The 21,629-nt window shown below is 45.0% G+C and overlaps 1 protein-coding gene across 1 annotated transcript; it reads left to right on the forward strand.

Moving 5' to 3' along the window:
- Nucleotides 1-1,095: 1,095 nt before the first annotated feature.
- On the forward strand, nt 1,096-21,030 carry LOC101072271 (collagen alpha-1(XI) chain-like). The gene is made up of 67 exons (XM_029850525.1): nt 1,096-1,226; nt 1,298-1,500; nt 5,504-5,671; nt 5,761-5,852; nt 6,029-6,150; nt 6,247-6,409; nt 7,277-7,399; nt 7,956-8,075; nt 8,154-8,279; nt 8,365-8,412; nt 8,665-8,706; nt 8,775-8,837; nt 8,920-8,994; nt 9,467-9,550; nt 9,657-9,713; nt 9,845-9,898; nt 9,994-10,047; nt 10,161-10,214; nt 10,309-10,362; nt 10,432-10,485; nt 10,581-10,625; nt 10,772-10,825; nt 11,232-11,276; nt 11,354-11,407; nt 11,484-11,528; nt 11,604-11,657; nt 11,753-11,797; nt 11,947-12,000; nt 12,163-12,207; nt 12,334-12,495; nt 12,690-12,743; nt 12,834-12,887; nt 12,972-13,016; nt 13,311-13,364; nt 13,496-13,540; nt 13,620-13,673; nt 13,919-13,972; nt 14,068-14,121; nt 14,204-14,311; nt 14,405-14,494; nt 14,653-14,706; nt 14,862-14,969; nt 15,078-15,185; nt 15,273-15,326; nt 15,404-15,457; nt 15,641-15,748; nt 15,828-15,881; nt 15,967-16,020; nt 16,102-16,155; nt 16,242-16,295; nt 16,380-16,487; nt 16,596-16,649; nt 16,768-16,821; nt 16,903-16,956; nt 17,109-17,162; nt 17,236-17,343; nt 17,417-17,470; nt 17,672-17,725; nt 17,812-17,919; nt 18,020-18,073; nt 18,168-18,203; nt 18,530-18,583; nt 18,664-18,979; nt 19,110-19,222; nt 19,321-19,389; nt 19,970-20,203; nt 20,287-21,030. The coding sequence occupies exons 2-67, from the start codon at nt 1,437-1,439 to the stop codon at nt 20,431-20,433; spliced, it is 5,205 nt and encodes a 1,734-aa protein (XP_029706385.1). The 5' UTR covers nt 1,096-1,226; nt 1,298-1,436; the 3' UTR covers nt 20,434-21,030.
- The last annotated feature ends 599 nt before the right edge of the window (nt 21,031-21,629 follow it).

A 21,629-nucleotide genomic window follows, 5' to 3' on the forward strand; every position in this document is an offset into this window, starting at 1 on the left:
AAATCTTAATCCATTACATTCTTCTGGATGAAGACAAAATAATATTTACATGCTTCGTTGACAGCGGCCATAATACACAATCAAATGTCACAGAAACAAACTAAACCAATTTAAATGTAGAATACTTCACAATGTGGATATTATTATTTATGGTCATTGTTTTCTCCTAAAATATCCAATATCTTCTCCCAGACAGTCTGGGACAGCAGCAGGTGAGTCTTGAGCTTCCTATAGGCATTCATGTGCATGCATGTGTGTGCAAGTAAGCACTAAACTCCAACACCAGCAACCTATTTGCCCCATAAAGTTTTTTGTAGAAAAAAATAGTTCACGAAACATGCATCTACATTGCTGATTATCCAAAGTTAGTCTTTCTTTCTATACATTACAGCTAAAACAGGACATATACCCCTGAAGGGAAGAAAGGCGTTGGCTACTTGTGTCTATAAGCCGAACGTGGGGCATTTATGTTTTAAGTGTGTGTGGTGGGCAAAGACAGACAGGCAGTGGAATTTGGAATCTGTAGCAGCATATTTTTATTAGTTGGGCAGCAATGTTGTCCTGTTCTAGCATGCCGCGTGTGTGTGTGTGTGTGTGTGTGTGTGTGGAGAGAGAGAGAGAAGGAAGAGAGAGAGAGAGAGCAAGGGAAAACAATGGGAATAACTTTTCACTGTATATGTTGGGCTGGTTTACATTTGGATCTGATACTTTTGACAAAAAAAACCCTTCCTTAATGTGGAAGCATTAACTGGCTGCACATGTTCATTGTTTGTGCCAATGTTACAGCGATCTTTGTAAAAATGTGCACATACTTATGTATGTTAGACCCACTTACAGCACTACATACAGTAATGATGCAGACGAGCCGGCCCACCCACAGTCCTGAAAAAGGCCAGTACCCCCCCCCCCCCCCCACACACACACACACACACACACACAAATTGATTTGTTCCAGTATAAGATTCAGCAACCTGAAATTTGATTCAAAAGATCGAAAGGTAAAAAGATTTATTTATATGTCACATGTAAGGCTTTATTGATACCATATACAGTCTGCACAGCTTCATATAGAGGGAGGGGTCGCCGAGGAGGAGAGAGGGGTGGGGGTGAGGTGGAGGAGGGAAGAGAAGGCGTGAGGAAGGCTCTCTGCGGACCGAGGAGACCTTCCATGATTTAGACTTTGTTTCCCCGTGACCGCGGTCCTTTCTCCATCCGTCCTCAGCCAGGTCAGGAGCTCACTTATGTGGCAGCGCGCTGTCATTCAGAACCGTTAAAACCCACCTCTCTGCACGCGCAGGTTTGAGTCCCCACCTGGCACGGGGTGTGCGCGTGGCGGCAGACTCGAGGCAGGCGTTCGTCAGGTGTCCCGCGGAGCTCCCGGGCGCCACGAGGGGAATTACTGGGAGCGCGAGATCGATCACTTCTGATGCGCCGTGATGGATCGATGGGACCGGACGTGGCTGCTCGCGCTGCTCTTTGCGGTGATTCACACGGGGAAAGGTAGGGGAAAAACCTCTGCAGAATTTAAAAAATATACTTTATATGGTTCTGAGGCACGATTTCAGGGAGGAATAAGAGCTTACTAGGAAGGTGCTAAATTAATGTGCCTCCTAATTGATGGATTTTAAGTCAATTGTAATAATAAAATATAATAATTAACGTAAAAGCAGGTTAAAGCTGCAAAGCAAGGCATTAATGTGATTTCCATTGAGAAAAAGTGCGTTTATATCGTCTTTATTGCCATCTGGTGGCAGGCTGCAGTAAAACATAACCCACACTTCTTCTTAAACTTTTTCCTTTTTTGCCTTTATTGAACTAATTTCCTATTTCAAAACAAACTCTGTCCTTTCTCTGCTGTCCCTACATCAGGTCTCCACATGGGAAGCAAATGAACTCATATGGGTCCATGGTTGCAGTTTATTTACCAGTTTTTGTTTAGCTAAGCAAACATGAAATTAAAGATCAGTGAGTGCCCATAACTGCAAAATACATGGTATAAAGTGCGGTTAGAGCAACACACAACCTCATCACAATGCAGCCCCACACCCTTATCCTATGTTCTGCTAATGCTAGCAGACTAACATTATGCTCATCTGTGCCGGTAACTCGCCAAATTACTTTTTTTTAAAATGCAGAAATGTAAAAACAATCACATTGATTTATACTTTAACCCTTGTTTTAGTTGTAATGATTCAGCAGAAACCTCCCCAGATTGCCTCCACCTGAGGTTGCTGGGGCAAACAAAAGTTGTTTTTATAGGTCCAGTAAACCTGTAGTCACCATTAGTGCTTAGCCCTGAGTGGAGATCAAGGGAATCTCTCTGTTTATTTAAACAAGTCTCATAATAAATCAAAATGACGTAGAAGTAAGACATTTAAGTTGTCTAGCATCTTTTTGAGCAACTTTCAGTTCAAATAACTTGGTAAAGCTCATTTCGGTCTGTGAAGGTCATTACTGAAGTGAATCATTTGACCTGCAGTCCTTAAGGGTCATCTGAAGTCAAACTAGGTCAGGTTGTGGACACCATTAACATGTCACACCTGGTGCTCATTGGAGGCATCCTGGTAAACAGGAATGTAACAAACACATTTCTCTCTCTCACTCTCTCTTCTTTTTAAAAAAAAAAAAAATCACTTTTCTGACAAATGAATGATGCATGGACTCGGGTCAAACGGCATCTATTATTCACCTCCCTCGGAGGTCACTGTGGTTGTGTTCTGGCCTTCTTTCAGATGAGAGGTGTCATACCTGCTGGCCTGTTTGACTGTGAATTATCCTCACCTGAGCTCAAGTTACGGTCCTGCTGGTTTGGCCTCAGGTGTTTCACCCTCTTACCTTTATCGACTGTACACAACGTGTGCTTTCAGGTGCTGTCTCAGCACGGCACAGCTCTGTTATTTATTGATTGTGTTGAGTGGTTGCTTGGATAGTTTTTTAGCACGGACATGCTATTTGTTGACCAAAGATCTGTGTGTACATCACATCTGGGCAGGTGTGTGGCACATGTGAAGCCCTGTGCAGCATGTGCACATGAAGATCTTCCTCCTCTCCCCACATCTTGCTTATATTTCATCGGCTGTTCCATTTCAGTCCTTCGTGGGATTGCAGACAGTAGTTTGACAATTAGCGGCCTGTTAGCTGTTGATCAGACAGACAATGAGGACCTCCTGCTGGGACATCACAAACTGGAATATTGCTACAGGCACCACTGTTGTGGAAAGATGTTCACCACATGCTAGCAGAGATCAGAATCAGTTTTGCCCACACTTTGGTGAAGTTTAAACTGCAACTTTGTTAATCTGAACACTTTAATTTGCCGTTTTAACCCAAATATGTTGTAAAAGCCCATCCTTTGTCCTCCAAACATCTCGGCCCAACAGTAAAAAGGATACAAAAGATGTTGTGTGAGAAGAGTTGGAATCCTGCGGCGAACGATTATTGCTGGATTATGTCTGAGTGGTACGATGACCTTGTTCTGTTAGAATGAGACAAGGCTGATGTGGTGACACCACTGATTTTGTGATGGAGACACTGAGTGTTTGTGGCTCTTACCACCTTGCAGCGTTGCATGTGTTTGATTATAGCCAGCTGAAAGGAAAAGAACCATATGGTCTATCCGGCGCGCTCTGCACTTTATAGTCTTTTGTGTGCTTTGTTTCATTCTTCTTTTGATTATGAGCCATAAAAGGATTCAAGTTTTTGTAGAAATGGTTGGAGACTGAGCCGTGTACAGTGAATGTGGTGAAATGCTAACGACGCCCTGTGCAACATCTGCCTCTCTGCGTGGTTTGTACATGCGTGCATCCTGTGCATCTGCTCCAGTAAGCATTTTTGTACACTGGTGTAGAAGTGCAACCCGAGAGGTCAATCTCTAGTAACAGGTGATGACCTCCACTTGACTGCAACACCGCCTTCGCTTTTTAAGAGCAGGTCTGGAACGGTTATCGCTGTGAGGAGTTAAAAAGTAAAATGTGTAGGTCAAAGTCTGCACTCAGGAATGTAAATGTACATATGCAAGGAAAATACTTAAATGAGGAGTTAGCAGAAGGCGTCCGATAGATCTCCATCCCGCTGCCATCTGCCTGACTGTAGACAGCGTCTCTAATCCTCGTTTGATCTGGTTTCGGTGATATATATGAACAATTCCGAACGGGTGGAGTTTCCTTTTGAGACCCCGCTGAAGCATACATCTGACATCTCAGCGTGTGTGTGCATGTCGATCAGAGTCCCTCTCCTACCACAGCTCAGAGCCTCGGGATAGCGGCAGCCAGTGATGGACACCAGAACGTACACACACACACATACACACAAACACACACACACATCAAATAAATTTTTGTACTTAACATAACCAAAATTGATTGACTGAAGAGCACAGGGTGATGCTGTCCTGGCTGTTTCTTTATATACAAGGATCAGCAAAAGTATTACCAGCGAGTTGTGCTAATGAGTGATTAGAACACAAAATACTGTGTGATCCAAAACAGGGAGGAACTGCACAACAACAGCATTTTGGGGAAAAAAAAGAGGTGAAACAGCTAATGAATGCATCCGACAGATTTACAAGCTGTGCCAGCAGGCGGACAGACAAACAGACATACAAAAATGAGCACCAAATACATCTGGCACTCAGACGCCTGCGTGTGTGTGTGTGTGTGTGTGTGTGTGTGTGTGTGTTTGTGTGTGTTTGTGTGTGTTTATGTGTGTGAGGCAGGTCGAGGCTTCACATAAGCCCCAGAAATACGTGAGAAAAGAAGCTGTACCAGTAGAGGCATGTCCTCCTCTCCCCCACTGTCTACTATTTCCTCCTTTTTAACCCGTTTCCCTCACCTCTTCACGGTCTGTAAGCCACACATTTCTGCCCCCCCGATCCACCCAACCATCTTTTTCTCCTCAGTCGATCTCGCAGATTTCCAGGGTTGTGCGAGGAGGGATGTCCATATGGGTTCCTCTCTCCGGTCACATCTTGAACATTTCAGTCGTTTCCTGCTTCATGTGGTTGATCTGATTCTTGGTTATTTTTAGCACACCTGGGTTTTCCTCACACTTGCCAGAGAAATGCTTGTTCTTCATCTCTCTGCTGTTTGGGGACAAATATCTCCTTCTATCATGATCAGAGAACCCCAGCTGGATCCTTTGATCCAGGGCGGTCTCACTCGTTGGTGGAGTAAAATGATGACTGGACCCCCTGAGCTTCATCGTGGCTACCTGATTAGTGCAAATGCAGAAAAAAAACAATAAAGCAGCTAATCCTAAAATGAATGTGCGTGCTCTAAATTGTACAGCACAAGCCTCTTATCATCACCCTTATCCTTTACTTTACTTTAAACAGAAAGTAATACTCGCCCACAGACTGTTATCATTACACTCTTGTATGAACTCTGTGTTATTGGCACTTTGGCGACTTAAAGAAACAATAAGAGCACTTTAGTCACCTCTGGTGAGGGGTAGATTCTGTGGCATTTTGAAGTTGAAAGCTCAGCACCTCCCATTTCCTCGGCAGGTGAACTTATCGATGTGCTGAAGGTGCTGGAGCTGTCGGAGGACATGGAGGGCGTGTCGTTGGAGGCAGGACTGTGCACCAGCAGAGAAGGACAGGAGCTGTCAGATCTGGCCTTCAAGATTGACAAGAAGATTCAGCTGAGCGCGCCCACCAGACAGTTCTTCCCCGGTAGGTTTTTGTCAAAACTGGTGGAAATCTGTAAATGAAATGCAGCAATGAATCCGTTTGATTGCTGTTTATGGATTCCTGTCCCCCAGATTCCTCCTTCCCCATGAATTTCTCCGTGATGACAACAGTGAGAGCCGTGAAAGACTCGCAGGTCTTTTTGCTCTCCTTATACGACTCACAGGTATGAATCCATGAAAGAAGGCTCCTCTGAATCCTGTCCCAATAAAGACATGCTTATATTGGTTTTATCCCACTAAACTCTAAAACGATGTGATGTTGATATTCTATTAATGTCTGATGGCAGGATGCCACGCATGATTATTATTAGAAATAAATAGTATGTATTATTTATTTCAGGGAACACAACAGTTGGGTGTGGAAATTGGTCGTTCTCCTGTTTTCCTCTACGAGGACCACGAGGGTCAGCCATCTCCAGAGCTTTACCCCACCTTTAGGAAGATCAACCTGGCTGATGGCAAGTGGGTAAACACTCAAGAACCTGGTGTTTATCTCTTCCTGTATTTAAAGTTGCACAAAGACAGAAATATGGAATATTTTCCTCTCCTTCCTGCCAGGTGGCACAGAATAGCCTACGGCGTGGAGGGCCAGTCAGTGACTCTCTACCTAGACTGTGTCAAACTGGACACCCTGGACTTGCTCAGAGGTTTTGACCCCCAGGTCAGCACTGAGGGGGTGACTGTATTTGGAATGAGACTTCTGGATGAAGGCGTGTTTGAGGTGAGTGTGTTATATGTTCGTTGTGGGCCACGATAATTTACATGGAGACATTGTTTTTGAGTACAATATTTCAGTCTGCCCTCTGAAGCATGAACCCATTTAGGATTGGCAAAATATTCAATCATACAAATCCCACAATAACCTATTGAAATGATATTTGTGTTTGTGTTTGTTTTTTGATCTGATAAGATCACATCTACAGTATATTTACAGGCTCGTCTTTCTAGACTGCCCCCCAGTGTTTGTAAATACGTACTACACATTCTAATCGTCGTCAGTTTTATTTAATTGTAGTTTTATCCCATGTTAAATCAAAGAGAAGTAATAGGCAGTCATTCATTAAATGTTGTTGATACAATTTCTTCCATTCTGTGTTTTGACCATGTAAACTTAAACTTTTATTCAAAGTTCTAATTTCCTTGATTTCATCCCCAACCATCTCAGATCAGGGACTTTATCATTGATGGGATTAAAACCTCAAATGATCAGCGCTCAAGACATTTTGCGATTTGCCATCGGGGTGTTTTACTTGCAGGTGTTGACGTGTGCTGTAAATGGGGTAGTTTTCAGGGGTTTCGGGTGGTCCAGCTGTTAAACTGACCTCCCACGGTACTCTGAGCCTGGCTCTACTTCCATGTGTGGATGTATACTGTATCTAGAAAGAGAGCGTCCTCTCTGATCTTAATTCTCAGACTCAAGACTGAGGATCTGGAGATGATTAAGCACAGACCAGCAGTAAAAAGAACTTGTTAAATAACTTGAGTCTGACTACAACAACAGATGTGCCCAGGCAAAACAGCAATGTTTTCTTTTGATGTCGACAATCAGTGTCCTAAAGATTTCTCTCTGTGCCATATCGTGACATAGGGCGATATCCAGCAGCTGCTAATCATCGACGACCCCAGATCTGCAGAGACGTACTGCCAGGACTACATTCCAGACTGTGACGCACCTTTGCCATACAACAACATCCTGACAGAGGCCGAGGAGGTAAAAAACTGATGGGAACCATCGTTTTGTTGCAGCTCAGGTATAGAAAGCTGGAATTCTAGGACCCCTTAAGCTTTAATTTGATAGAGCAGTTATTGGTTGAAAGCCTACAAGGCAAATATGGTTACAATTTAGCATCAATTACATCCTCAGTATCACATCTAACTTGCTGTTTCTATCCCACTACATGCTTTTGCGGTCCAGTACTCTTTGCCAAGGTTCTTGGTCCTTGCCAAACTCTCCGCACTCCTGGGAAACTATTCAAGTCCCTTTCCGCTGCCGCTGATTTATCATCTGGCCTACAGCTCAAAGCTCAAGTGTTGCGCTATTTTATTGCTGCTGCAGCAGAAATACAGACGGCAGGGAGAAGCCAAGATTGGGCAGGAAATTTCATGGAAATTTGCTGGCTTGTTCAGTCCGATCCTCGGGGAAGTCTTTCTCAGCAGGAACTATTTATGTGCTAACAGTTGGCAGCCTCAGTTCTGTACCAGTTATGATCAATCAGATCAATATTATGCAAATGCCAAATGTCTTAACATGTTGTTTGTGGTTTCAGGTGGAGGGAACACCGAAGAAACATGTGGCTGAGGAGTTTGAGGAGTTTGACTACAGTGACCTGTATGAGGACTTGTCCATTTCCACTGTGACTACAAGTCCCAATGTCACAGATTATGAGGTGAGACTGACCATCAGTGGTTGTTTATCATGCTCTCTGCGCCTTTTGTCATTTCCTGTGTCTTGTTTAACCCACAAGATCATAGAGTATGAAGATTATGACAACACGACAGACTTAGCCCTTCTAAACGAGTACGAATATGAAGAAGAGGAGGAACGTTATGGGCCAGCTGAAAGGGAACGGGAGGTCCTCTTCAACACACAGGTAACGGTCCAGATATTGCTCGGAGGACCATTTTTATTCATTTAGTCTTTGCCAACTAATGGATACATTTGTTTTCTATCCTTAGAATTTACCGGAGAAAGGAGAAAAAGGAGAACCAGGATATTATGGAACGGTAATAAAAGGTTTAAAAACATGCACTGTGTAAATAAAGAAAGGCTTCAGAGGAGTAACATTTTACAAGAGGCAGCATTTTAACATCTTTGTGTGTGGATTAAGATGTACTGTTTCCAGACAAATTGATGCAGGTAGCCATCATGATTATGTTAAGAAACACTCTATTCTGGTCAGGTTTCAGGTAGATGACTGTTGGCAATATAGAAGATCAAATATAGACTTGATGTCATAAACTGTTATACTTCTGCAGGGAACTCAGATCGTTGGACCCTACGGCCCAGAGGGACCTGAGGTTAGTACACGTTCTTCAGAATAAGATGCTAAATACCACAGCAGTGAGTTTTAATTGCCTGTGTTCAGGGTGAAAGAGGGCCTCCTGGGGTAATAGGACCAATAGGACCTCAAGGAGACCCCGGAGAGCTGGTGAGGACAGCTCGCTGCATGCTTGATGAGTCCATGGCATATTTGGCCTTTTACATAAGTGTCCTCCTCTGACTCTTCTCAGGGCCCTCCAGGGCGACCGGGCCTTAACGGAGCTGATGGAGTAGCTGGTCCCCCAGGAAACGTCATACTCATACCGGTAACAACACTATTTCTGAGCTGCCCGAGGCCGCGCATGCTGAAGTCACGTTGCTATGGCAGTCATTTGGTCCTAATAAACCTCAGAGGAGCCGCTGGCAGAGTGCAAATACTCTAACTGAGAGATGATAGGAAGCGTTACGTAACTTTTTAAGCAAGAAAAACTATCACCTGCTGGTGACTAAACTTGAACTTAAAAGAGACACAGATTCTATAAAGCAGTCAGTCAGAGTTACGAGCCAACCAAAGCTGTGACCAGGTGGATTTTTTCCCGCTTTTTCTAGATGATTGTTGGCAATACAGCTGAATAATCACCTTCAAAGTCTAAAATTGCTTCTGAGCACTGATGTTGGTGCTTTTGGACGACACTTAAAGTTTTATTGCAATACTGTGACTGCCGTGAGTGCAATTCAAGAGAGTGGCCACAGGGTGGAGTACTGAGTTTGACATAAAATGTGTGTGCGTGTGTGCAGTTCCAGGCTGGCGGTGATCCAAAGACAGGTATGGGGCGATCTGCACAGGAAGCTCAGGCCCAGGCGATCCTGCAGCAGACCACGGTACTCAAACGCCTTAAATATAATTTATGACATCTGAAATGCACAGGCACTAACAGCTGGTGTGGAGCTGCTGCAGTTTGATTCTGATTTTTATATGCTCTGCTAGCTGGCCCTGAAGGGCCCACCAGGTCCGCTGGGCCTTAGAGGAAGACCTGGACCACTGGTGCGTGATGTCACATTATTCTAAAATAAGAGGCCCAACAACTTTCTTGGGCTTCTCTTTATTTTTTATTTTTAAAAGCAACCTGAACAGTGTTTTGACTGCTGCTGTTTTCATGATTCTTATTTGTTCAGGGTTTTCCAGGACCTTCTGGCCTGAAGGGAAGCAGAGGAGAGATGGGCCAGGCGGTGAGTCTGCTGGACTCAACCTCTAAAGAAATCTGGAACTCATCTCAGAACCATTTCTACTGTCCTCTGTTGTCTTTCCTCGTGTTTTCACTCAGGGTCCTCCAGGACTGCCAGGTAGCCCAGGTCAGAACGGACAAATCGGGAAAAGGGTGAGTTTACTCATTTATCCTGTAGCCGAATCTGTATGATGTTTTTATGTTCTGCTGTTTATCTCGGATATCAACAACATCGGTCTGAACGGCTTGTGTTCCTTGTGTGTTAGGGTCAACACGGAGCAGACGGTGGCCGTGGAGAAGTTGGAGATGCGGGACCAAAGGTGAGGAAGAGCTGACCTCACAGGTCTAAAGCTCACTTTGCAACTCTTCTTCTTCCTCTTGACGTCCCTTCTTCTGTTGGCACCTTTTCCTCAGGGCGATAGAGGCTTTGATGGTTTGCCAGGGCTTCCTGGATACAAAGGACACAAGGTGAGTTGTTTAGCTAAATGAGTGAATGCAGAAATATCCCAATGCCAACATCAGTGTTTGTTTTGTTAGGGGGACAGGGGTAAACCAGGACCACCAGGGCCTCCTGGAGAGACAGGAGAAAGGGTGAGTGTCTACTGTTTGCATGAGGGCTCACAGCGAGTTGGTTCTATACAGTTATGATGTGGTCATATTTGAATTTTGAAAAAATATTTCTTCAGGGATCTGAAGGGCCACTGGGTCCAAGAGGGCAAGCAGGTGAAGCTGTAAGTGCCAATGCACAATACATCCAAATTACTGTTGTTTGTATATGATAATCTAGACTATAAAAGCTTTCACTACTGTGCATATGGATCCTGATGCCACAGACTTCCTGGGATGATTAAACTGATGTAACTGATGCCTGCTTTAGGGTTCCAGAGGTCTACCTGGCTCCAGAGGTCGCCCTGGTCCACCGGGCCTGACTGTGAGTGAGATTTCTATACTTTTTGCTCCGAGTGCCGACCTAACTCACTAATCCGGGTCGCTTAAGTGATGCTCTTCCTACGCACATGAGCAAAACACTGGCTTTAAAAGCCTTTCTTAAAAGTTTAATTGGCGTGTTATTTTAGTCGGGTCATTCTTTGCTGAGCGGAGAAAATTTCTTTCTTGGAGCACATCATCACCTCCCTAAAACACCTCAAGCACTCCCTTTGTTGTACAACTCTGTTTGTTTTAGGTTTGGGGGCTGCAAGTCGTAACTTGTGAGGTGCAGAAGTGCGTTAATTATTGGCTTGTTTAAGGAATAAATGCTTTCCACGATATTCCAGGATACTTCAGGATACAGAACAACATGACCCTTTTATTTGCTCTCTTCCTTTTTGTCCTCACAGGGCATTACAGGAGTAGACGGTGTTCAAGGTTCTAAAGGAAACATAGTGAGTATGGGGAGGTAGGAGACGGTAGACCCTACTAACAAGGTTCCTCCCATGACACCATTGCCTGTCTGTAACAGGGTCCCCCGGGAGAAGTCGGAGCACCCGGTCAGCAGGGAAACCCAGGAATTGTGGTATGAGCAGAGGAGAGTTAAAATGCTGAAAGAATTTTTTTCACACTGAAATAATGAAGATCTACCTGTCCTACAGGGTTTTCCTGGTCCTCAGGGCTTAGTTGGGCTGCCAGGAGAGAAGGTAAAACTTCCATTTTTCACTTTTGTAAGCAGCTCTTATTATTACCTGACTGACTGCCTGACCTTCCTCTTAAAGGGGCCTCAAGGGAAGAAAGGAACGCAGGGGTTACCTGGAAATGATGGCCCTCCTGTACGTACATGAATACCTAATCTGCTGACTAATTAACACAACTGATGTTAAAGAACTCCCCAGACTTTAATCTGATATTTTCCTGCTCTGATCAGGGTCACCCAGGAAGAGAGGGAACTCCGGGAGAAAAAGGTCTGCCGGTAAGTCTAAATTTAAGTAAGTAAGTATGTTTCAGGCTTAGCTACTCTTTCAAATGAAAGCTACATGATCATGCATGGTTAGGTATGCTGTTGGAATGACCTCATCAGTCATGAAATTGTGCATTTAATGAGAGCGTATCCATTTTCAGGGTCCTCAAGGAGTGCAGGGGCCTGTGGGATATCCTGGACAGCGAGGAGTTAAGGTGGAATAAAGAGAAATTTCAATTGATTGAGGAAATCACAGTCACGCACACTTAATTTCACTGTTCCAACCAAATCTGCTTATTTTTAGGTACTGTATCTATTAAATGCGAACATCAGAGGAACCAGTGATGATTCAGCTTCTGTTGTCTCATGTTTTACAGGGAGCAGATGGAATCAGAGGATTTAAGGGAAGCAAAGGTGAAAAGGTGAGTGAGGCGAAAAAAACAGGGTCCCTCCCCCCCCACTTCTAAAAATAGCACAGGATGGGACTTTATAATGTCCTGTAAACTGGATTTTGTGTCTTACTGCCTCACAAACTATCCTGAGAACAGGGAGAGGATGGATTTCCGGGTGCCAAAGGAGAGATGGGAGAGAGGGGAGACTCTGGAGAAAATGGTGCTCCAGGTACCCGTGGAGAAGATGGACCTGAGGGCCTCAAAGGCCAGTTGGGTCCTAAGGGAGAATTCGGTCCTGCTGGTCATACAGGAGAGAAGGCATGTAGCATAAAACTGATTCAAATGAAGCTAATGTATTAACTTCAATGATTATTGATGGAATGATGATCAGCCTCAGTGATCATCAAACAATAAGCACTTGGTTGGAACTCAGATAAAGGCAACTTACTACAGTAAAGTCAGTAAAGTAAACCCCATCAAAATCAATGAAGGCTTTCATTGTGTGTTTTTAGGGAAAATTGGGAGTTCCTGGGCTGCCAGGATATCCAGGAAGACTGGGACCGAAGGTAAAATAATCCACAGCTGACTGTCTGAATGTCAGATGCTATTGGCATTATTGATGTGACGTGTAACATGGGTTCTTCATTCTTCCCCAGGGTGGTGATGGGTTTCCTGGTGGACTGGGACCAGGGGGAGAAAAGGGGAAGAAAGTGAGTACATGGTGTTGAATAATGGCAACAATAAAGATAATCAGAATTTTCCACTTACGTCCCATCTCCTGTGGTGTTACTCAGGGTCCCGGTGGGCAACCAGGAGGGGTCGGCCAGAGGGGTCCAAATGTAAGTGCTGTTACTCAGAACTAGACATGGTTCTACCCTAAGTTAAAGTTCTGGTGTAAAGTCGAGTCCAATTTTATAAAGCAGTTTTAGAAAGAAGTCTGTCCAACATCCCGGTGGATTGAGTGGCGAGTGAACATCAGGGCTGTTCTGGGAACATGGCTGCTCCGTACAGATGTGTCATTGATGCTCACAGCATCACAGATCTCATCACTGTGTTTACTGACCCAGGAATCTAATAAAACCCTGAAAATGTAAGCCTTTGTCCACTGCTGTCATCTCTGTCTTCTGAAACAGGGAGCACGAGGTGGCAGAGGGGCAAAAGGACCCACAGGAAAACCCGGAGAAAAGGTCAGCTGACTTTCCTATCAGCCAGTGGGAACACCTCATGAGTTAGCATTGATGGGTGGATTCCCTTACATGATCAGCTTCGCTTCATCAGTTTCTGTCCATGACTGCCTCCGTTCTTCATCTCATCATAGGGAGTCTCAGGGAGTGATGGGCCCCCAGGTTCTCCCGGAGAGAGGGTAAAAAAAAGCTTTGTAAATACACAGTATGCTATTGATTGATGATTTGATTGACTGACATGTGATTATGTCATTTTAGGGTCCCCAAGGGCCACAAGGAAGGAATGGAGAGCCTGGACCTAAAGGATCAAATGTGAGTTGTGAGGTCTTTAGGTCAGATGAGCTAATTTGTGACGCACTTGTGAGCCATGGCCACAACTACCGCCACCCAGTGGCAGGGCTGAGAGCTTACAGCTCCTGAAGAACCTGAAATTTAGCCCTAGCATTTAGCATATTGGTTTAATTTCCTGTAACAATAACCACCTCTCTGCACCTAAGAATATTTGAAATGGCTAAGTATTATGTGAACAGTTGACAGTTGAGTTGATTTGTTGTCAGGGGCCTGCTGGGAAGGATGGACTTCCAGGTCACCCAGGTCAAAGAGGAGAGGCGGTAAGTTAGGTCACCTCTGGTGTCAGTGGGTTTAAAAGTCTGTCTACATGCAGCAGAGTGTTTCTTTTTCCTATCTGTCTTTTTTGTGAGTGCAGGGATTCCAAGGAAAAACGGGGCCGCCGGGACCAACAGGTGTTGTGGGGCCACAGGTGATCTCAACTGAGACCTTTTGAGCCCATCTTTCTCATACCTCGTCTGTGCTAGTGTAATCAAGACTTTTGTGGGTTTCAGGGGAAATCAGGTGAGCCTGGTCCTACTGGGGATCGTGGCCACCCGGGGGCTCCAGGTGTACCTGGTGAGCAGGGTTTACCTGGGTCTGCTGGGAAGGAAGGTGGAAAGGTGCGAACATATCTTCCTCACACAGTAATCATTATTAGCAGGGATGCAGCACTATCAGAGTCTCTTTGACTTGATGTGTGTTTTATTTCTCAGGGTGATCCAGGTTTACCAGGAACTCCTGGAAAGAATGGTCCATCGGGAATGAAAGGATTTAGAGGGAACAGAGGAGCCCCTGGAGTCATGGTAACACCCACACAGACAACATGCAGTTTATTGTTGAGCAGAAAATGGCATTGCGATGCTAGGCTATATTTACTCGGATCCATTCTCAAAATCCACATTCGTAGATGATCCGGTTGTTACTGAGTTGTTTAATCAGCTCTTTGTGCTTTTTTTTCCAGGGACCCCATGGCTTGAAAGGAGCACTGGGACCTGCTGGATCTCCAGGAGTCATAGTGAGTCCCATCATATCTCTTCTGATGAAATAAAAAGAATCAAAATCATACAATGTGTTTCATGTAATCAAGGTTAATCACAGTCGGATAGTTCTGTACTGCTTTATTGACAGTTTAATTGTAGGAATGATCAAACCATCATATTCTGTCTGCAGGGACCGACTGGTGAGAGAGGCCCCTCGGGGCCTGCAGGCGCCATTGGACAACCGGGTCGGGCAGGATCACTGGGAGGGGCTGGACCAATGGGAGAGAAGGGCGAGCCTGTAAGTCAGCAATCATAACCAACTAGAACTATTCTGGATTCATATCTGTGTTTATTGACTTGTGGAAGCATGATGAGACTTCATAAACTAGAATGAAATGTTTCTCAGGGAGACAAGGGCCCGATTGGACCTGCAGGTCAGGATGGAGAGCAGGGTCCTTTAGGAGCTCTGGGACCTACAGGTCCTGCTGGACTTCCAGGAGACGACGGAGATAAGGTGGAGTGCGTGATTCATCATCAGATAGCGGAGCGTTCGCGTTCACGGCTTCTCTATAACGGTTTCTGTCTTTGTTTGTCCTCACAGGGAGAACAGGGAGAACCTGGACAGAAGGGCAGCAAAGGAGACAAAGGGGAAGGAGTAAGTGGGAAGATGGAGAACACCCTGAACACGGAGTACCGTACCGAAGCCGTTTCTGATTACTTTTCTCTTTTCAGGGACCGCCGGGCCCAACTGGACCACAGGGACCAGCCGGTCAACTAGGAGTTCCGGTGTGTCTTTTACAACATGAGAGTTGAACTGCTTTCCCCCCCCCCAAGCTTTATTAAACCTGTCTGGATCATTTACTTGCCTTCTGCTAGCTTAAATAACTAATGATGCCTCATCATCACTAATTAAAAGTCATTTAAGCACTGCGCTGTGATTGATGAATGAGGGTGTCCCACGTGTACCAGGGCGCAGATGGAGTGGTGGGTCCTCGGGGACAGCAGGGAATGTACGGTCCAAAGGGGGACGAGGGATTCCGAGGCTTTAAAGGCTCTCCAGGACCATTAGGACTACAGGTGTGACCCATATGGCAGGTGGTGTAGAGGTGAGATGTTTGAAACATACCCATGGCTTTAATGGTCTGTCTTTCCTTAGGGCATGCCGGGCCTGTCGGGAGAGAAGGGGGAGAGTGGACACGTGGGACTGATGGTGAGCTTATCTCGGACTCCTCTTAGATATCATATGGTTATATTTTATGGTTTTAGTTAACAAATGTGCTTCTTCCTGGTTTTAGGGTCCTCCTGGTCAACTAGGCCCTACTGGTGCTCAGGGACCCATTGGAGGACAGGTAAGACTCAGAAGTTAGCATTCTCACTGATCCCAGCAGTGGATCCAAGCAGATTCCTAAAGATATCTGTTTGATTTTCAGGGTCCAAACGGTCGTCTTGGCATGATTGGACAGCCAGGTCTCGTTGGAGAAAAGGTAAAGACAGCAGTAACGCCTGATAATGATGAGTCAACGTGATTATCTTTCTGGATGTTTGACATATTCATCCTTGCGTCTCTAAGGGCGAGGATGGCGAGGCGGGTAACCCAGGTCCTGCCGGATTTTCGGGAATGATCGTGAGTTCTCATTTTCTGCAGCCACATTTTTATCATCAGAACATCGACAGATGCCACTTTTCTAATTTTCTCCTTTGCTTTCAGGGAGAAAAAGGAGACCAAGGCGAGAAGGGAGACATGGGCCTTGCAGGAGCCCCTGGACCTCCAGGAGCCAGGGGCCTCCAAGGAGAGGATGGACCCAAGGGCAGTATGGTAAGAGAAATCTTATCTTTCTGCTCCCTGTGTGTGTGTGTGTGTGTGTGTGTGTGTGTGTGTGTGTACATGAAAAACAAGATGAACGACGCTCTTTTTGTCTGATAGGGGCCTATTGGTGCCACTGGAGACTTTGGACAGCAGGGGGAAGCTGGACCCAACGTGAGTGTCTAATCAGCTTTCTTTTTTTTTGTTCCTTTTCTTCTTCTCCCAACAAACACATGTTTTGGGGGTTGTTTTCAAATGTTCCTCATTTCTCATATGGAATTTCTGACCTCAGGGTGTGGAGGGTTTGCCTGGAGTTAAAGGAGACAGCGGAGATCCTGGGAAATCTGTGAGCCTCTCCATCCTCCACGAAGTTCTTTCATGATGTGCTTCACTAATTATTGCCAGTTATTGATCGTTGTTTTTTTAGGGACTTCCTGGAGCAACTGGAGAACCGGGACCACCTGGACCTCCAGGACGAAGGGTCTGTGTGTTTTTGTCTTCATGTCTCCCACATGACCTGTTAGAGTTAGATAGATTTTTTCTGCTACTTTAGGGTTTTTTTTCTGCATGTGTGCATCACTGCACCCGTGTGATGGATTCAGGCTGAAAGGTTTTCGAAATTGTGTCCTTCAGGGTCACTTGGGAAAACCAGGCAAGGGAGGAAAAGAAGGTTTGAAAGGAGCAAAGGTGAGAAAGAAACATAACTCACTCTGAAGAGTCGCAGCCTCAGATGGTCACATTGAGCGCCGTCTGGTTTCAGGGCGCTCATGGTTTGGAGGGTCTCATGGGAAAGACAGGGCCAGTAGGTCCCCAGGGACACCCTGGGAAGTCTGGCCCCCAGGGTCTCAGAGGCATTCCTGGTCCTGCGGTAAGTGAGAGAAGACCATAGTGAAATCTTAAAAAATGATGGTGAATCACCTGTTTTGTCTGTCTTCTCTCAGGGTGAGCAGGGCTTGAATGGACCACCTGGCCAGGCGGGGCCCCCAGGTCCTATGGTAGGATCTATCAACATTAGCGTGTTTTAATGTAGGATGTTTAACAATCAGCAAAGAGAAAATAGAGGCAATAAAATATGAAGCCACAGTATTTAAAACACAATATATGTCTACACTTTGTCTGCTGAAATAAAGTCAGAGACAAATGAATTGCTTTTTATCCAAAGTCAATACATTTAAACTTACCTTTGACCTTCACAGGGTCCGCCGGGATTATTAGGATTTAAGGGAGACCACGGCAAGAGGGGTGATAAGGTGCCTACACGTGCTCTTATACTCATGACTAGCATTATTGTACACGCTCATCGTGGTTTTTAGCCTCAACTCTAATCATTCTGCAGGGTCACGGTGGATTAATCGGTCTGATAGGGCCACCGGGAGACATCGGCGAAAAAGGGGACCGAGGGCTACCAGGAAACCAGGGGCTACCGGGTCCAAAAGGAGATGAGGTGCTGAAAATGACCAGTCAGAAAAATAGTAAAGTTGTCAATAACTTAGTTATTGACAGTATAAACACCACTTCTTCATCTTGTTTTTGTTTAATATCAGGGTCCGTTTGGTCCACCTGGTCCATATGGTCCCCCCGGCCCAACGGGTGTTTCTGTGAGTATACAACTTAACTTTACATACAGGAATGTTCATCCCCTTCCATTGGCATCAGAATCACTCTGGTCAATTTCTTTAACCTGTCCCACAGGGTGCCATGGGCATCCAGGGTTCAAAAGGCAACCAGGTAACTATGAGCTTTCGGACAATCCAACTAAGTTTCTGCAGAATTTCTCATACAGAAATGCAGAACAGAAACATTCCCTTTCTGTAACAATGAACCACAGATGCTCACACATGTTTAGAAATCAGCTGTAATCATTGAAAAAATGGGGGGGGGGGGGGGGGTTCCCAACACCTACATCCAGCTAAGGCAATAAAAAACAATCCAAAACTCCAACTGAACTCTGAAGACCTGATAATAACTGGGTTTATCCACAGGAGTGTGGACGGAGAACCTCAAACAGATAGACAAGCTGCTTATATATGATGTGTTTTTCCCTCTATGTTTAGGGTCCAATTGGTCCCAGAGGAGACACTGGTCCCGCTGGAGAACCAGGACCCCCCGTGAGTGATACTTCCTGAGAACTGAGTACATAACCTTTGAAGTAATAGAAAGGTTTCACAGCGCTCTCTCCCATTTTCAGGGCCCACCAGCAGCTGGGGTTTCTCCCTTCCCACAGCGGGGGTACAGAAGGAGAACCTACAACATGGTGGATGGTGCTGCCTTCGAGGAGGAGGAGGGCAGGGAGGGATACGGTGGGAACGAGGATGAGTGGATGCAGGGGGACCAGGCTGAACACAATGGATGGATAAAGGAGGGCCAAGAAATGGAGGAAGTGTTCGCGTCTCTCTCTTCCATGAAAGTAGAAGTGGAAGGTTTGCGGAACCCTCTAGGGACGTACCACAGCCCGGCCCGCACCTGTAAGGAGCTGTGGCTCCTCCACCCGGAGCTCCCCAACGGTATGTTAATGAGTTTTTCCCTGCATGAGTTCAAAACGGCTGCCTGCATGTACAGATCTGCCCCGCTCGCCTTTTTAGCTCATGTTTCTTAAGCCTCTGTGTCTCACTTACCCTTTCCCTCTCTTTCCAGGTGATTACTGGATAGATCCAAACCAGGGTTGCCATAGAGATTCATTCAAGGTGTTCTGCAACTTCACAGCACAAGGAGAGACTTGCCTGTACCCCGACAAGAAGTTCCAGTCGGTTAGTTTCACATGGATAATGCACATTTTTGTTTTATAAAAACATTCTAATTGGCATTTTAAGGAGGGATTTGCTGAATTTGCTTTGTTTTCCATCAGGTGAAGTTAGCAGGCTGGAAGGGTGAAAAGCCGGGTACCTGGTACAGTGACTTCAGGAAAGGAAAACAGGTGGAGTGTGATGAGCGTTCTCCTTTACATAGCAATAAATGCGAGACATAATATGCTGGATACTGTGTGGCCATTCTCAAATGCCACTCAGCATTACTGCAGTTGAGTTTCCGTAGCAACATTTCTACTGGTATGAAAAACTTAACAGGGAATGAGCTTCAAGATTTGTGTCAGTTGATGTATTTGTACACTGGCGCTGTATTTTTTTCGATTTATTTAACACTCATATTCAGTCTTCTAAGGATAAATCCGGCTGTTTGGATAACCCTCTTTCTCTGTCGAGGACTAAAGGACAAATTAATAACACATAAGGCCACAGATGTGTGTACGAAGAAACAGAAGCGACTGCGATCTAGTTTCTGTGTTTTCAATACCGAATCCTCAAGAATAATAACAAGTAAAAGCACAAAAATTGCAGTAGAATGGGCAAATATTACAGTAAATCACCTTTGGTACCTAAATCAAGGTCATTGTGATCCTCAGGCGTTTAAAACTTTATTAGCTGGATTTACAAAGTGAACTATTTGGCTTGTCACATTAGATTTATGTGTATACTTATATTTGCTCGATTCTTGCGCAGTTTTCCTACTCTGGGTCAGAGGGCATTCCCGTCCATGTGGTCCAGCTGACCTTCCTGCAGCTGCTGAGTGCAACAGCCAAGCAGACCTTCACCTACAACTGCCTCAACTCTGCCGCCTGGCTGCACAGCGCCCCCCAGAGCTACGAGCTTGCACTGCGCTTCAAAGGCGCCAACGGGGAGGAGCTGACGCACGAGAACACGCACTACATCAGCGCGCTGTACGACGGGTGTCAGGTAGGAGACGCGCAATTAATTGTAAGTGCAAACCATTTATTCAGTCAGCCGATCAACCTGATGGATTGTGTTCCCCGCCATAGTCACGCTCAGGGCAGGAGAGGACTGTGCTGGAATTTGACGCCCCGCTGTCCAACACACTCCCCATCCTCGATGTCGCCGTGTCTGATTTTGGGAACGGGAACCAGAAATTCGGTTTCCAGGTCGGCCCGGTTTGCTACAACGGTTAACCGGGCTGGGAGCTATTTCAGTTGGAGTAATTTAATTAAAAAAAGAGCCATGGACACTTCTTTTTTTTTTTTTACACGCAGGGAAAAACACAAGACTTATGTGATGCTGAATATTTAAAAATTGGTTTTAAAACAGTTTTCTTTGAATGCCATCTGTTCTTATGACTGTCTGTATGATAGATTTTATTCAAGTCTCCCATGAATTAAACTATCCTCAAACGTACAAACCGTAAACGTCTGGCATTGATGTCAGTTTACTGTGGTTTTATTTGTCTGTCTGTAGCGTCGTGTCATCAGTTGCTGTAATAATTTTGTTGTTGTGAAATGTATATTAGTTTGTAATTAATCATGGTGCTATTATGTGGTTCCTTACAGAGTACGTGACTAAGGAGACCTGGGGCCTTGCATTTTTTGTAATTTGTAAAGCCGTGTTTCATGTGTTTAAACATAAGGAACCTAAGAAAGTTGTGGTCCAAATTTGAAGCGCGGTTTTTATATGAATATTGGGGAAGTGACTGATTAAGATATTGGAATAAAAGTATGTAGTGTACGTGTTTGTGGATATGAATTGTAGATAAAACGTCTCTCCTCCTTTCCATCTACTCCTGTATGCTCTTTTCAAACTGCACATGGATCTGTTTTGTCACGCTTTCAGAGCCTTTTTTCACATTCCGTGTGGTTGCAGGGTGCTCGGAGCGAGGCAGTCTGCATTTTTATTTATATCAGTGGCCTCTAACTGTCATTCATGGGTTTGGGTCTCATTTTTGGCTCTTGAAGTAAAGAGACTTGGCCTCTGTGTTGTAAACATCAGCCAGACATTGAGATGACTCTGGCTGGCTTATGGATTTTGGTACAGGTGTTCGCAGCATCATCTCGTCCTGCCTTGCGGCTATTGTTTTTGTGTTACCTAAATCTGAGTTGAAATCTATTTAGTTCTGTCAAGGTCAAACGTGGACCCCTAATATCAGCATTTTTCCTAGTTTTATCACTCCAGCCAGGTAAATTGCACAAAAAAAGGGAATATATGACACCATCCTCCAGTTAATGGTTTCTTGAGCACTCTATCGTTTCTTGAGTGCCCTATCGTCCTGGAATGTTAGAAAATAACACTATAACAAGGCCAAAGCCATTTAATGCCTGTTAATTAATGTGTAAAATTGTTTCAAAGCCATTGGAACCCGAGAGATGGATGACCA

Source organism: Takifugu rubripes, chromosome 17 (genome assembly GCF_901000725.2).
Source record: "Takifugu rubripes chromosome 17, fTakRub1.2, whole genome shotgun sequence".
NCBI lineage: Eukaryota > Metazoa > Chordata > Actinopteri > Tetraodontiformes > Tetraodontidae > Takifugu > Takifugu rubripes.

Coding starts and splice junctions, on each gene's coding strand:
- LOC101072271 (XM_029850525.1), top strand. CDS start 1,437: ATGGATCGATGGGACCGGACGTGGCTGCTCGCGCTGCTCTTTGCGGTG. Junction 10,363..10,431: donor CTGGATACAAAGGACACAAG/GTGAGTTGTTTA, acceptor TTGTTTTGTTAG/GGGGACAGGGGTAAACCAGG. Junction 15,327..15,403: donor AAGGAGACAAAGGGGAAGGA/GTAAGTGGGAAG, acceptor TTCTCTTTTCAG/GGACCGCCGGGCCCAACTGG.